This window comes from Chionomys nivalis, chromosome 14, assembly GCF_950005125.1.
Source record: "Chionomys nivalis chromosome 14, mChiNiv1.1, whole genome shotgun sequence".
NCBI lineage: Eukaryota > Metazoa > Chordata > Mammalia > Rodentia > Cricetidae > Chionomys > Chionomys nivalis.
In genome coordinates this window covers 32582619-32600190 of record NC_080099.1, presented here as the reverse complement: position 1 = coordinate 32600190, position 17572 = coordinate 32582619, and the positions used below count along the sequence as shown (strand labels likewise).

At 36.7% G+C, this 17572-nt stretch overlaps 1 protein-coding gene across 2 annotated transcripts in view; it reads left to right on the top strand.

Annotated features, from left to right (window-relative positions):
• Prr16 (proline rich 16) overlaps positions 1-17572 on the top strand; it is a 266413-nt gene that overhangs the window by 165977 nt on the left and 82864 nt on the right. The window contains exon 2 of one of the 2 annotated variants that reach the window (XR_009058302.1): positions 971-1868. Coding sequence is in view for 1 of the 2 variants with exons in the window: in XM_057788896.1 (XP_057644879.1) it covers positions 971-1726 (756 nt within the window). In the remaining variant the exon portion in view is untranslated. Of the gene's footprint in view, positions 1-970; positions 3375-17572 lie in introns of those variants that run through there. The other variant, XM_057788896.1, reaches the window with a different exon arrangement.

The window sequence follows — 17572 nt, the reverse complement described above, 5'->3', positions numbered from 1 at the left end:
ACCTGCGAGCCCCTCTAGAGTCAAGTCTCTTGCCAAACCTAAGATGGCTCCCTTAGTTAGGATATATATTTCTCTGCTCCCGTATCCACCCTTCCTATATCCCAACCATCCCATTCCCCCAAGCTCCTCCCATCCTCCCCTTCTCACGTTTCTCACCCCATTTCCCCTTAGCCCCATGCCACCTCACCCGCAAGTTCCCAGCTTTTGCCAGGCAATCTTGTCTACTTCCCCTATCCAGGCGGATGAATATACATTTTTCTTTGGGTTCACTTTCTCTGTCAAAATGGCTAAAATCAAAAACACCAATGATAGCCTTTGCTGGAGAGGTTGTGGAGTAAGGGGCACACTCATCCATTGCTGGTGGGAATGCAAAATAGTGCAACCACTTTGGAAATCAGTGTGGCGATTTCTCAGGAAATTTGGGATCAACCTATCCCAAGATCCAGTAATACCACTCTTGGGAATATACCCAAGAGATGCCCTACCATATGACAAAAGTATCTGTTCAACTATGTTCATAGCAGCATTGTTTGTAATAGCCAGAACTTGGAAACAAACTAGATGCCCTTCAATGGAGGAATGGATGAAGAAAATGTGGAATATATACATATTAGAGTACTACTCAGCGGTAAAAAACAATGACTTCTCGAATTTTGCATGCAAATGGATGGAAATAGAAAACACTATCCTGAGTGAGGTATCCCAGACCCCAAAAGAGGAACATGGGATGTACTCACTCATAATTGGTTTCTAGCCATCAATAAAGGACATTGAACATATAATTTGTGATCCTAGAGAAGCTAAATAAGAAAGTGAACTATTGACTAAAATCTTGAGGTAGCTTTGGTGTTACCAGTTCAAAATCAGTCAGTGCTTCTGTTTAACACCAAAACTGGCCAGAAAAGAGTAGCTCTATGTGTGTCTTGCTTCCGGTTGCTCTTCAACACCATTACCTTGTCCTTTCCACCAGGTGGTTGACCAGATTGATACCCTGACTTCTGACCTGCAGCTGGAGGATGAGATGACCGACAGCTCCAAAACAGACACTCTGAACAGCAGCTCCAGCGGCACAACAGCTTCCAGCATAGAGAAGATCAAAGTGCAGGCCAATGCCCCCCTCATTAAACCTCCAGCCCATCCATCTGCTATCCTCACGGTTCTGAGAAAGCCAAACCCCCCACCGCCTCCTCCACGGTTGACACCTGTGAAGTGTGAAGAGCCTCCAAGAGTGGTACCAACTGTCAATCCGGTCAAGACCAACGGCACCCTTCTCCGGAATGGAGGCCTATCAGGTAGACCCAACAAAATTCCCAACGGAGACATCTGCTGCCTACCGAATAGTAACTTGGACAAGGCTCCAGGGCAGTCTCTGATGCACAGGCCTGAAAAGGACAGGAGTCCCCAAGCAGGGCCTCGGGAACGAGTTCGGTTCAATGAAAAAGTACAATACCATGGGTATTGTCCTGACTGTGAGAGCCGCTATCACATAAAGAACAGGGAGGTCCATTTGCACAGTGAACCAGTCCATCCACCTGGAAAGCTCCCTCACCAAGGTCCTCCCTTCCCTCCTCCACCTCATCTCCCCACTTTCCCATTAGAAAATGGGGGACTGGGAATAAGCCACAGTAACAGCTTTCCCCCTCCCACACCTGCAACTGTGCCTCCTCCCACTGCACCAAAACCACAGAAGACCATCTTGAGAAAATCCACCACAACCACAGTGTGATGTCTGCCATTTAAGAAAACTTTTTTGTTTGTTTTTAATTTTCTATATGATAAATGATAAGTAATGAGCACTTTCTACTCAAGCAATAAAAAAGCCCAAATATATTAATCTGCATTCAACAAAGTGGCATAAAAATCACCTGGTAAGTATGCAGTGATGCTTCTGTCCTGGATGTACATTGTTTTACATGTCCGATCATCAGAAACTGCCAAATAATGAGAAAATATGAATGCATTTTATCTTTTGCAATTGACCTATGACAAACTGTGACCTTCAGATTCCAAGTATTTTGATTTATTATAAGAGATGGGAGATCAAATATTTTGATTTATTGATAAAGTCAGGACAATTCATTTCATTCATGTCTAACTCATCTATGCATTGATGGAGTCATAATCCTCCCTTTGATCTAATGTTTTTTAATAAGAATTTTAATATCGAAGGACTATTTTATTATTTTTCTAATGATGTTTGTCAATAATTTTGCATCATGAAGTGCTGAGGACAATACCAAAAAGTTTATTTTCTATACTATACAATTATGAATTATGTGTTCAACTACATGTGTAATAAAATATTTTGAGCTTTGGAAATATGTCAATAAATAATGGTAAATAATGAGAAAGCCTAATTTTCCTAAGGATTAATATGAAGTACGTATTCCTTTATATAATCATGTTATCATTCACTGAAAGTTGGAGGCAAGTCCCAAGAGTTCCAACAAGATGACCTTGCTTGGATATCAGAATCTCTATATTAAATCTCATAACCCATTTGGTAAGTACATCCTTCCAACAGTTTCATATATACACCTCCATTATGTTACTTCTAGAATCATATGTTGAAAGCCTTGGATGTTGTCCAATCATTTTTCAGAATACACTGTAGAGAAGAATATTGAATGGTTGGAATTTTTGCCTTCTGCCCAACTGCACAAGCTCAAGGTTCCTGAATAGACTCACATTTATAGGAGGGACAGTGGCAGTGTCTCAGGTCACAGGGTATGTTAAACCATGGCCTTTCCCTTCTCTCTTCTGAGTTAAGGACATCAGGGGCTTTTTGATGTCCCATATAAGAATCTTTTCCTTCTGCCATTAAATACAAGTCTTTCTCCTCAGTAGTATTTGTCAACTTAAGAAATGTACCAACTCATGAGTCAGCCAGTTCTCAGCTGAACTGATATGGAGAGATGTGATATTTGACTTTGAAGTTAAAACTTATTTATCTTTACTAGAATCATTGTGAGGAAATGTGCCAAGAGGGAAAAAAGGTATTGTAAGGGGAACAGTGGAGAGCAGTGACATGATGGGAATTGTTATATTGTGTGATCTGAAAAGTGTTGTGACCTTTTCAAATATTTGTCTTTTAATTTCAAAACTTTAACTTTTGCTGCTACAGCATGGTAGTTTTATGATTTGGAATATCCTTTCAAATAGTTTTCTATTGAAATATGACTATGTATTTTGGGGAAGAATATAGAAAGAAAATACATTTATGATTTAAATGAATGATTGAATAAACAAAATAAATAAGGAACAGAGAATGTCCTGTTAAAAATTTCCTCAGTGTGCTATTTTATCCTTTTGTGTTATCCATGAGGGTGATGTAATCTTAATAATCCAATATTTCAGAAAGCTATAAAACAATAATAAAGACAATGATCTGGTATTTATTAGCTGTATGATCAGTGTATTTAAGAGATACGACCCAGGTAAATAAATAATTGAATTGTTGAATAGCAAATAATGTGTTCTTAGCTTTTTACTCCATGAATTATCTTAAAATAGAAATTATTGTAGTTAAATCATCCTTTTACATTTAATATATTAGTGTCTTTTACACTCCAAATGAGTGTTAGATCCTGAACTTTATTTTCTTCCTTTAATTCATTTTTTTCTTTCGAAACCAGTTACTAAGACCTAGCAATCACCATATGGATTCAGGTTTTGACTCATGTCGAAGTCGATGTCTGGGAACCATACTCATCTCAACGTTTCACAGATAATTCACAAAACAGAAAACTTTCTTCTAGTACAGTAAATTGAATAAGCTGAATCATTGAAATTGTTTGAATAAGAATGTTGACTTATATCCATAGAAAAAATCTTACAGATATAAATCCATCTCTTTTTTTCAAAACATAGACAAAGTTTCCCCATGAAAGACCATATTTTTCTGTGTAATTGGTGACTACAACTGTTCCTAAATAAGAACATTTATAGCTAACTATTTACCTAGAAAGCTGAGTCAAATTTGAACTAAAAACTTCATGGCCATTGGCTTACAATTTCATATGTATATATATATATGTGTGTGTGTGTGTGTGTGTGTGTGTCTTTTGCATAGTTTATTATTTTGCCACACTTACTGGAACATGTACATAGAAACTTATAAACCATATAACAAAATTAACATAGAGAATCATAATATTTTTCTGGAGACATATAATTAAAATGTCACTAATGGCAGAGCAGTTTTGTAATCAGCCAACATTGCTTGCACAGTTGAAAAGTTGAAGTGCATATTCTGCTTACTATGAATTAGATGTAATAATCATTCCTCTTTCTAAAGAAAAACACGGCTAAAAACACTTTATTTTCTTAAAAGCAGCTACTTGCTGGGCTATACATTTGTGAACTTTTATTTACATAGAGTTTGCCATAGAGTTCATGGCCGTGCTCCATCGAAGGTGTGATTCCTGCTGAGTGTGACATGGCAGCCGCTGCCTGTGGCAACAGCCCTTCATAGTGCGGTTCCAGAATATGTTTCCATAGACAGGATAGTTGTTAATTAAAGAAGAGTGTGAATTGCTCTGTTTTTTTTTTCAGTGTAGACAAGTATTTTAAAATTTGAAATGCTATTAAAATTCTTTTCACCTCCCAATATTTGTAACAATTTTATTGAGGTGTCAGTCTATGATTTTTAGATTTTTTTTTTGAAACAAGGTTTCACTGTGTAGCTCTGGCTGTCCTGGAACTCACTCTGTAGACCACACTGACCTCGAACTCATAGAGACGACTCTGCTTACCTCTGCTTCCCGAATGCTGGGATTAAAGGCATGTGCCACCATGTCCAGTTAGATCATTCTTAAACTAAGTAAAATATCTTCAGGAAAATTCAGAAATATACAAGACTATAATCCCCCCAAAATTGTTATTATTTTTATATGTTTCCTCATTAATTTACTAATCCTGGGAAGAAATGCATTTGTTCACAAAGATGGTTTAATTGACCTAAGCAAAGTACTTAGATTTGAAGACAAACTTCACTGCTATTGTTCAAAAAGTAGGGCAAGAAGACAGCTTTTATGACTTTCTTGGACAGATCAGTATTTGCTTTCAAGATGATCAAGGCATCACCTATATGGGGAGTATTCTGCTCTTCAGAACCTTTTATCTTTAGAGTTCAAGTATGACTCCCTTTTTGGTGTTCTGTGAACAAATTCTGAATAATTACATTCTTAGTTGTGTGTAATCAAGTCAGGAGCCATTTCTGACCTACATATATTTCTGGACTATATATGGCTGAGACCCATAATGATCCTAAAACTTTTTCTCTTTTTTCTCTTTCTCTCCTTATTCTTTCTGTATAGCGTATTTTCCTGCAATGTACTATTAAAACTGGAGCAAAAGATTGTGCTGTAATTTACTTCACTGAAATACTGGTGGTTTCTAAGTGAGAAAATGATTTATGAGCAGCAGAGTTTTTAAAAAGTCATATCACATAATTAGGTAAAGTGCTTGGACTATGATAATTACCAGGCATTATCATAAAATCACACGGCATTTTCTGGGTCAATGGGTAGCTGTGCCACTGCAATTAAGTTTTCAGAGTAAACATTTCAGAGTTTTAGAGCCATCCGACTTTGATGATTCCGAAATAATGACAGTCAATGATGCAACTGCTAAGGCATGCGGCCGCATTGAACACACATTGCAGTTAGCTTCACCTTCATGACACAGTGATTATGTGGGTGGTGTCCCATTTGGAGCACTTAAATTCATCTTCCCTGGCTCTTATGAAAGGAGTATTTTTTTTTCTGGGTGTTTTTATGTTGGCATGACACCTTATGCCTTTTCATCCCCAAACATCAACACAGAATTGTGTTCTTTGCTTTCCTGAGCGTTGCACAACTTTTCTTCATTCCAAATAGTTATTTTGATGCTTGGAAGGGGTTACCTAATGCTGTTTTGACATTCATAATGTGTCTGATCTTTACAGGATATAAAGGGGGATTTCAGACAATTTCGCCACCATTTAAATGGAATGAGTCCCTGAATAATGCAAGCCTCATTTGCTCATATCTAGTAACAGCAGTGTCACCTGGCAGCTCTTTCTCTCAGTGCAAACACTGTTATTATGAGTCTTTCTCCCAAGGAGGTCTGATGCCATCACGCTGTCGACCCTAGGTTGTCACTTTATTCGCTAGCATTTCGTTTGTGAAATTCACCTATTTAGCATTAACCCCTGAGAACTAGAATAGCGCTGGTTTGCAATGGGACCTTTAAGGAGCCAGTGTGATACAGCTCTCTCTAATGAGGGTTGCCATTCTTTTGTTATTAGACAATGGATGCAATTTCCTTCAAACTTAAAATATAACTGTCAATTCTCATAACGTCAAAGGGGGTTTTGGACCAGAAAGATAAAATGATGTGTGTATAGTGGGGGTTAGGGTTCATGACAGCAAGACATATGGTACCAAATGCTTCCAGGAGGCTTACTTTCTGCTGAATACTCTTCAAAATGCTTTGTATATATTACTTATCATTTATCTCATCATTTTCTCTCCATAGCATCTCGAAAGCTTAGATATTGCTATTATCTAAAATGTACAAATGTGAAATGGAAACCTGATGGTCATGATCTTAGAGTCTTTCATTGCTAAATGTTAAAATTGAAAGGCAGGTACATGGCCCCCACAACTCACTTTCATTACGACCTCCAGAAGTAAAGCACTGGCCAAGCATTGCTTACAGATCATCTGTTAAAACCAAATTAATTATTTTCTAGAATTTGCATGGAAAGTTGTTTCTTGATATAGTGGGAAAACAATGCATTTCTTCATTAGTCAAGAATAGCTAAGTTCCCATGCTACCAGAGTGAATAACTCTAGCATCTGCCTTGCTAGGCCCACAGCAGCCATTTAGAAAATAGGCTCTGCAGATCCAAATTCATCTTCTGGGGCAGTAACATCCAGAGCAGGTGGAATTGAAGACACTTGTCCGGCCTGCAAGCATCATTAGGAACACTAGTCATGTGGACACATCATGCTTACTACCATTTTCAAAGATGGATGGCTTTGCAGGGTTTATAACCTGATCATTTCCAAGATGACCAAAGACTCCTCTCCTTTTTATATTATGTCATGTTGCTCTCATTTCAACATAATTAAGATGTTTTGCTATTTTAATAATAGATCAAGAGAAAATAAATATACCTGACATGAACCACATTAAAAACTCAGTAAGGGAAATGAACATCTTGTGTGTGTGTGTGTGTGTGTGTGTGTGTGGGTTTGTGATGAGATTTAGATTTTATTTTAGACTCCAAGTACACTGTAAGTCTGTCTGAGGCTACTCATCAACCTATAGCTTTTTATGAAAAACATTCATCATTGTTTACTAAATTTTCCTTGAACAAAAGCCCTTTGAAAGAGCATTAGTCTTTTTACCCCGGAAATCTAAAACTTACTGGGTGGCCTAGGGAGACTTTGCACTTGCATAAGACCTCCTGCTTCAGCTTCTTCAGTGCTGGGTATCACGGGCAAGCTTAAAGTTTATCAGTAAAGGATTGTTGAGTACATTAGATTATTATATGAACAACTTTACTTCAAAGCTTCACAAACCTAATTTGACCACATATACTCATAATATAAAATAGTCAGAGAGACATGCAATCCTACTCTAGAAATATATGTTACTGGTCATTGTGACATTTGTATGTTTAATGTAATTCAGAATGATATATTATTATAAAACATTTAGATTTAAGTTTGGGATGAAATCATTTAACGAGAGCTGAGGCTTGCTTTTAAATGAAGACACACAAGACTGACAATATAACTCACTTGTGTTTTCCCACCATGCACAGGACTCATGGTTCAATCCTGAGTAATAAACAGCCAGGAAAACACATAAATAAATAAAATGAAAATAATGATGCTACTTTTTAGTCTCAACCTGACTGGACTCATCTAATCCTATATAATAAGGGAAAGAGAGTGATGGCAACAGAAAGGTGCTGTAATTGCATCCACACATGCTAAGGTGGAATCTTCAGTACTTTCATTGGCATTGGGACTGAAATGAAAAATTGATGAAGCAGCTTCAAGGTTCAGCAAGGGTGGAAACTTCAGGGTTGCTGAATATATAGAATCACCAAATTACTCTTTTCTCTGCATGTGTGAGAAACATCTCCTGAACTCTTTGTTGTTGTTGTTGTTTGTTTGTTTGTTTGTATGACTGATTTTTTTTTTAAAAAAATGGGTTTTGAAATAAGTCTTAGAAATGAAACCTGGACCTTAAGCATGATAAGTGGTTATAACGCTGAGTGTCATCCCTGTCACATTCCAAACTTCAGTAGCATCCTCTAGATTAGAGTGAACTAGACTATGTATGGCATCATAGCTAACTGCTATCCTTTTCTGTGCTGCAGTTTTTCAGTGTTATGATAAGTTGAATGGGATGAATGTCCTTGTTCTTGTAGACCTGAGATACTCTCACCACTCTGCACAGACATACATGTTTTAATTACTCACACAGCTCCCATTCTTTTCCAGATTCTGTCTCTCCTGTCACAGCACAGAAGTGATGTCTATTCTCTTGCTTTCCACATTCCTCCCCAACACCTTAGCACTGCGCTCGCTCCTTGTGTTATGTCCTTTCACGGTTGTTTCTTAGATTATAAATACTTAAAGATCATTCATCCTCCACCACTACTTTATGCCTTAACAAATTCCCCCATATTCTTCACCTGAATATACCACCTGCTAACATGTTGATATTAGGCCTTAATTATTTAACGTGTATAAAAGCACTTCAGCAGGTGTAAAACAACAAATAAAAACTACACCTTGTCATTAATCTGTGATACTTGTCAAATTACTCATGTTTCTTGCTAGTCTGGTAAATTTATTTGCATTTACAGAGGTAAATGCTAATGTCATTTTAACTCATTTATGAAAGTGATTATTTTGCTGAAATATTTTCTAGCTGTCGTTATTACTAAGTAACCCCAATTATTTTATTTGAACATTGACAGATCATATAGAGAGGTCTAATTTTTGCTTTATTATATTTTGTGAATTAGCAAGTCAGAAAATGAACGTGATAGAAATCTGAGCAGGATGCAACCATAGCACAAATTGGAATTGCTGTAACAAGAGTGCCTTAGTTTTGATTGCTTATGATAATATGTAATATAAACATGAGTTAGTCCATTTAGTGTAGAGCTTTCAAATTAAATAAAGCCTAATTCAAGTAGGCATATATTAGTATATGTATATATACACATGCATATACATATATATATATATATAGTCTGAAAATGTGTGTTCAAATAAGAGGTTAAACCATAGAGTGATTGTTTAAAAGAAGCAGTTTATGTTTGTGTTAAAAGAATTGTGTATTGGTTACATATATTAATCTGACGTGACAAAAAGTGTTAGCTTGCTTGTTTGGTCATAGTTCCTAATAAACATGAATATTCCAGTGACATACCTTTCATAATGCATGGGAGTAGTACCAAACTAAACCACAATGTCATTTCATATTATGATCATCTAATTGGATTGTTTCCTTCTAATTCAAATAACCCTTCATGAAAAAGATAGGGTATATTCCACCAAATTGATGTTGCATTTTTAAAACTTCAGAACTGTATCACATGATGACTCTATTTTGCTAAATATCTGAAAACACACACACACACACACAAGTCCTTTTTGTGGGTTGACACAGTAAAGCACTCTGTGGACCAGACTGGCCTCCAGCCTGCAGTTTTTCAACCTCTGCTTCCTCAGTGCTACAATAACAGAATATCTCACCAACCTTGCCTGCGCTAGCAGGTCTACACTTTTAACTCATTGCTTTTTACCGTTTCTTAGTAAACTATCTCACCACCCCCACTTCACATTCATCTCCATTTGGCCTGTCCATTCTCCTCATTCCGTATATCCAAGTCATTTTAATTCTTGCTGAGTTTTCATTTGTAAAATCATAAGATAACTAATCCACTAAGATGACTCTTCCTTTAATTCTTTCTTTTCTGACCATTGCTTTTGGCACCTGCCTGCTCAATGACCTCTTGTCCATGTGTCTGCTCCATTCTGTCAACCCCTGAGAATTTTTTCCTTCATCATTTAATCATAACACTGAGATGTTTATGGTTGAGCATTATCTGCTCTTTAAGATTCTTCCCTCAGTTTGCCAGCTCTAACAAAGCCTTTCTAGGCAATGTTTTGTTTGTTTGAGAACTTCACATTCCCATATAATGAGCTTTAAATGCAGTCCGCCCACTATTCCCTCACTTTCATTTTCTTCCCTATCCCCAATTCCATGTGCTCTTAAAAAACAAATCCACGCTGAATTCATTTAAGGATGCCAGTATGTGTATGGGTGACATACCTGGGAAGCCTCTTGGGGGCCACACCCTTGAAAATCGCCCAGATTCTCATTGTCCCAGAACTCATCATTGTCAATAGTTCCTAAGGTAGTGTTGAGACTTCCTGTCCACCTCCATCTCCACTGGTATTTTTTTTTTTTTTTGGCTTGATTTATGCATCTCTTGTACTTGCTGTCTCAACTTCTGTGAGTTAACAGGTACCCTTCTCCGTTGCACCCAGAAAACATTGTTTGCTGCATTCAACCTTTTCCTCTTGTTCTTATAATATTTCCATCCCTCTTCCATACTGATCCTGGAGCTTTGTGGAGAGGAGTGCAATTTAGATGTTCATTTAGGACTGGAAACTGCAGTCTCATTGTGCAGCTCCTCTAATCACTAAGTTCTGCAAAAAAAAAAAAAAAAAAAAAAGCCTCTGTGATGGTTGCATGGAGATTCATTTACATATGGGTACAATGGGACGTCATCAGGAATCACTTTAATAGTATGTCCGCTTAGCAGAATAATAGCAGTAGACTTTCCCTTAAAGGTTATACCTGCCTGGCCACAGATTCGTGACCTTGTTAAGAGTGCTGCGGTGGTAGCGCACACCTTTAATCCCAGCACTTGGGAGGCAGAGACAGTTGGATCTCTGTGAGTTCGAGACCAGCCTGGTCTACAAGAGCTAGTTCCAGGACAGGCTCCAAAACCACAGAGAAACCCTGTCTCGAAAAACCAAAAAAAAAAAAAAAAAAGAAAAAAAAAAAAGAGTGCTAAATTTTGTGGAGAAGGCCTTATACCCAGTCCTCATGTCACTGTTGCACCAGTGGACATAACTTGGTAGGTCAGACATTTTTAGTTTAAAGGGTTCACGATATGATAAGATTGATAATGAGCTGGGCAGAGGTGGCTCATGCCTTTTAATCCCAACAGTTGAGAGGCAGAGACTGACAGATTTCTGTGAGTTAAAGGCTAGCCTGATCTACAGAGCTAGTTCCAAGACAGCTAGGGCTATATCAAATAAAAAAAAATTAGTAATGATGTTTCTCCTCTGGTAGTGTACATAGCACCTTCCAGAACTATGAAAGCCAGCCAATAGGGATGAACTTTCCTGGTAAGAAACAACATCTTGATTCGGCCATAGGCTCTGACTCAAGTATGCGCTGTCTTCCTCAGGGTTTCACCACATTCTGGAAAGCAAGTGAGAATGATAACAATAGCTTGCGATGTTTGAGTAGAAACTTGGAATCCATTTATGAACAACTCCCAAAAAGTAATCTTCATCTGGCATTGGGCTTTCTCTTTGATACCTCATTATCCCCTCCTTATAAGGTAACTTCTTTTAAACTCTTTTTATGTATGTACAAGTATTTTTCAAAGCTCTGTATTGGTATGTCCCATGTGGCTTTTTCAAAGGTCTTTAATGTTTTTTATTCCTCTCATACACAATGTGGAGGTTCCCCAAAAATCTAGAAATACATCTACCACAGGACCCAGCTATACCGATCTTGGGCATATTCTCAAAGGATTCTACACACTACAAGAGAGATATCATTCATCCTTGTCACAACCACTCTATTCATAATAGTGAGAATTGTAAATAACCTAGATTTCTATCAAATGATGATTCAATAATGAAAATCTGGTACTTTTACACAACTGAGTATTTTATTATTCGGCTGTTAAAAATAAACAAAATTATAAAATCTGTGACTAGGTGGATGAAAATAGAAATAGTCATTACTGAGTGAGGTGACCCAGACTAGTAAGAAAAATGCCAAATGTTGTGCATTCCTCTCATAGTTGGATACAGATTTGAATCTTTAGATATGTATATCTAAATCTGAGTGACCGCAGGAGTCAGGAAACCAGTAAAAAAAGCATGGATGGGAGAAGGGTATCAAGAAAAGGCTTATGGAACCCGGGTGACATAAAGATGGAATCAGAAATACTGGAGCACAGGGGCATAAGTACAGCGGATGATACTTCTATTGTTCCACTGAGTGTTCACTCTTTCTTCTGTCATACCTTACTCATTTCCCATTGTGCCATCTTACTTTGCCATGTGGCTCCAGCATTTAATGATGCTCTTGCTCTATAGTTCCTGCTCTGTATAGTTTTAACACTGATTTAAACATCTTACTCGCTGAAAAACAACAAAGATGCAATGGCTATAGAAATGTATATGTAACAGGTAAATTTTCACATATTCACAAGAAGTAAACAGGAAGGTGTTTATAGGAGAGGGGCTGGAGAGATGGCTCAGCAGTTAAGATCACTCTTCCAGAGGACCCAGGTTCAATTCCCAGCACCCACATGCAGCTCACAGACATGTCTTCTGTATCAAGATATCCAGTGCCCTCTTCTGACCTCTATCTGTAACAACCATATATGTGGTACACAGACATACATACATGCAGGCAAAACACTCATAGTAATAAAATAATGAATAAATAAAAACTTTTTAAGGTGTCTATGAAAAAATTTGTTCGTTTAGAATTGTTTCTTGGTCCGGAAAGATGGTGTACTAGTTTCTTTCTCTGTTGTTATGATAAAAACTCTGAGAAAATCAAGGTGGGAGATAAAGTTTTATGTTAGTTCACAATTGCAGGGTAAGGTCCATTGTAGGTAATGAGGGACTGTGTCAGAAGGCCAGTATGGCTATTCATGTTATATCCATAGTCAGGGCAGAGAATAATCAATTACCATATACATGTATGCATGCTCTTCATCAGCTTACTTTCTACCTTTAAAAAAATCATCATTTGGTCATTCCATACATGTATACAATGTATTTATATTATGCATTTCGTGCCTTGGAATGATGCCACCTACAGTGGGTAAGTCTGTCTTAACATCTTGATTAGATTAACATAATCAAGAAAATCCCACAGTTTATGTCACAGAACAACCAACTGTACATGATACCTCTTTTAGACTCTTTCCCAAGGTGCTTTTAAATATGTCAAGTCAACAAAACTATCACATCAGGCAAAGATGCTTGCCTCCAAGCCAGAGTACTTGAGTTAGATTTTCCAGGACCACATCGTTGAAACAAAACAAAAACAAAACAACCTAACACCTGGCTCCCTCAAATTGGCCTCTGACTATCATATTAATGCCATGCATGGCCAACGCTTGCATGCACATGAACACACACACACATGATGGGCATAGTTGACTGGTAAGCTAGAATTAACCAGACAATCTCAATAAAACAGATCTAGTTTAATAATTGGAAAATGGGGAAACTCACACGACCGGGGTCCAGCAAGCACCACAAGCAGCTAAGAGACGAAGATAAGAGAGGGAGCACACCTGGATTCCCATGTCTTTCTTCCCTGGCCCCAGGCGGCCACACCCTAGCCAAATGTGATTGGCTGAGCTTCCCCATCACACACACACACACACACACACACACACACACACACTTCAATAAACTAATAAATTAAAGGTTTTTAAGTATTTCTCTCTTGCTGGCAATGTTAATATAGACAATGTGTCTTATAGGGAGTTGGAGTTTTAGGAACTGAAAAATGATTAAATCCAATACCTTCAGTTAATAGGTTGTAATCTGACTTTTGAGGAATCTAAATAAACTTGTACAGATTTGTGCCCTAAAAATGTTGTATTTGTTATGTAATGTGAAACTTAGCTTCTTAAATTAAAATCAGTAGCACAGATGGCAAAACTGCTACAGACTGATGAGTTACAAACAATATCTTTACTGAAGAAATAAGGAACAAAATTTGAGTTAATAATGTAAAGTGTGGCTATGTATTCAGAAAGCGTTTAACAATACTGAGGGAAGTTATGATAAACATTTAAAAATGTAATGTCAGAAAAAACACAAAAAATTATGTTTGGTTAGGCATATAGTAGCTAGCTACAATTAGCTGTTCTTTACATAATATTCCAAAATACCTAAGTTATAACTGTCATAATGCATAAGAAATAGCTGTCATTAAAAGATAAGTAAAGGCTGCAGAGATGGCTCGGCAGCTAAAAGTACATAATGATTTTATAGAGACCCCATGTTCCTTTACCAGCACCTATGTAGATTAACTCACAGCTGCCTCTCATTCCCATTCCAGGGGATCTGACAATCTCTTCTGACGTCCAGTGGTTCCTTTTCACATGTTCATAGCTACACACACACACACACACACACACATAAATAGTAAAAGAAATATTTTTAAGTACACAAACATATGTAAAAAAAATTCCCTGAAATTATATCCAAACAACTAGCATTAAATGGACTGAGAAGTTTGTGTTTATGTATTTGGCATAAACGCATAACAAAGGACAAGGGGTCATAAATGTGAGAGGAAGCAAGGTAGGTACATGGGAAGAGTTGAGGGGAAAATGTAAAGAAGAGAAATGATGTAATAATGCATTGATTAAAAACATATTTTGAAATTGAAAAAAAATTGTTCTTTTACCACCGAGATTTACATTAAAAACATGCTTCATCCTCTTTAAAATTTTGAGGATTTTTTTTACTTTACTTTGAATGAATTAATGTAGATTTCCAAGAGATGAATATAGCTGATAAGAAAGATTATTGGGAGACAGTCTGCTCCATAAACAAAGCTTTCAGCTGGGCTTTTATTTGTCAATTTCCATTGCATGCATTTGAGACCTGTCCCATCTTTAGCTACGTCTAAATCTCTGATAATGATGATGGAACCAGAAGCAATACTCCCAGTGTCAGATTCAAGCATCATGAAAAATATGTAAATACAATTTAAAACTGGAAGTGTACCAGTGGTATTCTTAAATCATGTTAAATACATTCACTTACTGGAATAAACCACACAAAGCTGTATAAATTTTCTCCTTTCTGAGAAAAAAAAATGTGTCGCTTTTGCACAGTTATAATCAGCATTTTTATCATGTTCAGTTTCCAAATCCAATGACCTGATGAAGCCTTTTGTTTTATTTCCTATATCCAGGACCTTTTTTTCTATTATTATTTTCAGTGAATCACATTGATGAGGATTCAGCAACTACTTTGATGCATATATTTATTGACTGAATTCACAGAATGAACAATCAAATATAAAGTGATTTATCAATTGCCGTTTCCTGTTCTCATACTTCTTGTGTGTTTGTTTGTTTTTCGTTTTTTGCTTTAATTAATATATTATTCCTTGCGATGTTTGGGAGACTGAGTGTAATCCTGAAAACCTTTTGTGTCTTAGGCTTCATGCATGAAAGTTTTTCCCATTAATAGTTTAAACGTGTGACATTTACCTAGCTTGAAGTCATAAAGGTTAGTTTTCTTACATTTCGTAATCCATGCAATAAGGAAAGTTTGTTTTAGATTTCTGGTAAGCCGAGGTAAATAGAAATAGTGGCTGATGGCATGATCCACAGTGATCCTTTAAAGAACATGGAGATGGGATTGAATTTTGTGATACTACCTACAGGTATTTGAGGGTTTTTCTAAAATAAGTTGGGTCTCCTTGATGCAGCGGAGCTTAGGGAAGCAAATAGAAGTGTGTGTCTTTTTCTTTATCCGCTGTAGTAATTCAAACACAGAAAATGACTAATATGCAAAGTGCTTCACTTAAGAGAACACAAGGTTTTAGTGTTCTTTCATAAAGCTTTATTCAGAAACAAACAAACAAACATACAGACAAACAAACAAAAGGTATTGAATGCAGTGGGGAAAAGATAAGGCCCCGGTATGATTGCAGGTTTGCTATGAGGAGTGCAATTCCTCAGCAATGTTGGCTCTTAGAAATACACAATAATGGAAGAGCTCAGGACTTCTGGGTATAGGAAAACAGACACCATTAGTCATTTGAAAGACGCAGGGTTTGTACAAAAATCATGGTAATTGGATCAAAGATAACATGATTTTACTTTTCATATAAAAATCAGTAAAACTGAGAAAAATCTGAAAATGCTGCACATGTTATGGTAGAGACCAGAGAATCTGTACTTGAGAAGAATTTCTTTTTCCACTACCTCATTTTTTTTTTAAAAATACCAATGTGGCTCTCATTCCTGCCTAAACATCTTATTTACTTAACCCCATTACAAACGAATAAAATCATATTATCTTTAAAGCCGGCCTGGGCATCAGTAAGTCTAAAATTCATCAGATGATAATAGTATGTACACAGTTTATGTGCAATACCAAAGGTTAGTTAGTGAACATGATACGGTGCTATCATAATTACAACAGCATGAAACCAGTATACCTAAAATCTGTTTGTGGTTTATTTCATTTTATGTACAAGCTACAAAACACCTTTGGAATCTATGTTTTCAAAAGCTGAAGTGCTGACTAAATCTTTTTTTTTTAATTTAATGCCAAATGTATCTCTGTGTTAAAAAAAAGAAAAGAGTATGCAACTTCTAGATTTGACTTTAATCCTCTAATTTCTGCTTCAGTTTTCATTCCCAAGATCAGAAAGTAAAATTTGATACTAAGTGATTATCAAGAACAAATGTTGAGTTACATGCTTCTCAGGAATATTGTCTGGGTATCAACAATATGATCCAACATTTCTAATAATAAACAATTTCATAATAACTCTATGAAAATTCATGTATATTCATGTTTTTGATTATTTTCTTTTTGGAGGCAAGATGCCCTTCTGTGTTCTTAACTAACCTGGAACTTGTCAGGTAGACCAGGATAGCCAGAAACCTGTGATATTCTTCCTGCCTCTGCCCCTGAGTGTGAGAATTACAGGTGTGTACCACCACATCTCTCATCATTAATGTTTTACTCACTATTTCTAATGTGATATCTTGACATTGTTATAGATCTGACATTCTGCATGACCTCCTGAGGTGAAATAGTTCTTCGGCAGTGGTGATTATTTATAATAAGTTTGTATACCTGCTATGTTCTTATGTGACTAAAAGTTAGCTATCTCCCTATCTTTTTCAATTATGATTCTAAGGCAGATGAAATTTTCTTCTGTGTTGGAAAAAGATTACCTTCTCCTTGGCATTTTCTAAATGACATTTTCTACTAATTATGCTCTTTCGTCATGCTTTGTTTTTTCACATTGCCATTAGCAAACTTCGAACTTTTCCGTATTCTTTATTTTTTATGCTCGAAGGCAGTCAGGGTCATATTTTGATAATAATGAGAAAGAAGCCACTAAGAACATGATGATCATTTAAAGTATCCCAATTATATATTAAACACTAAAGATAACTATATACTGTGACCGTTCGCAGTGCTTTCCTCTGGCACTTTGGTAACTGTTTTACTGACAT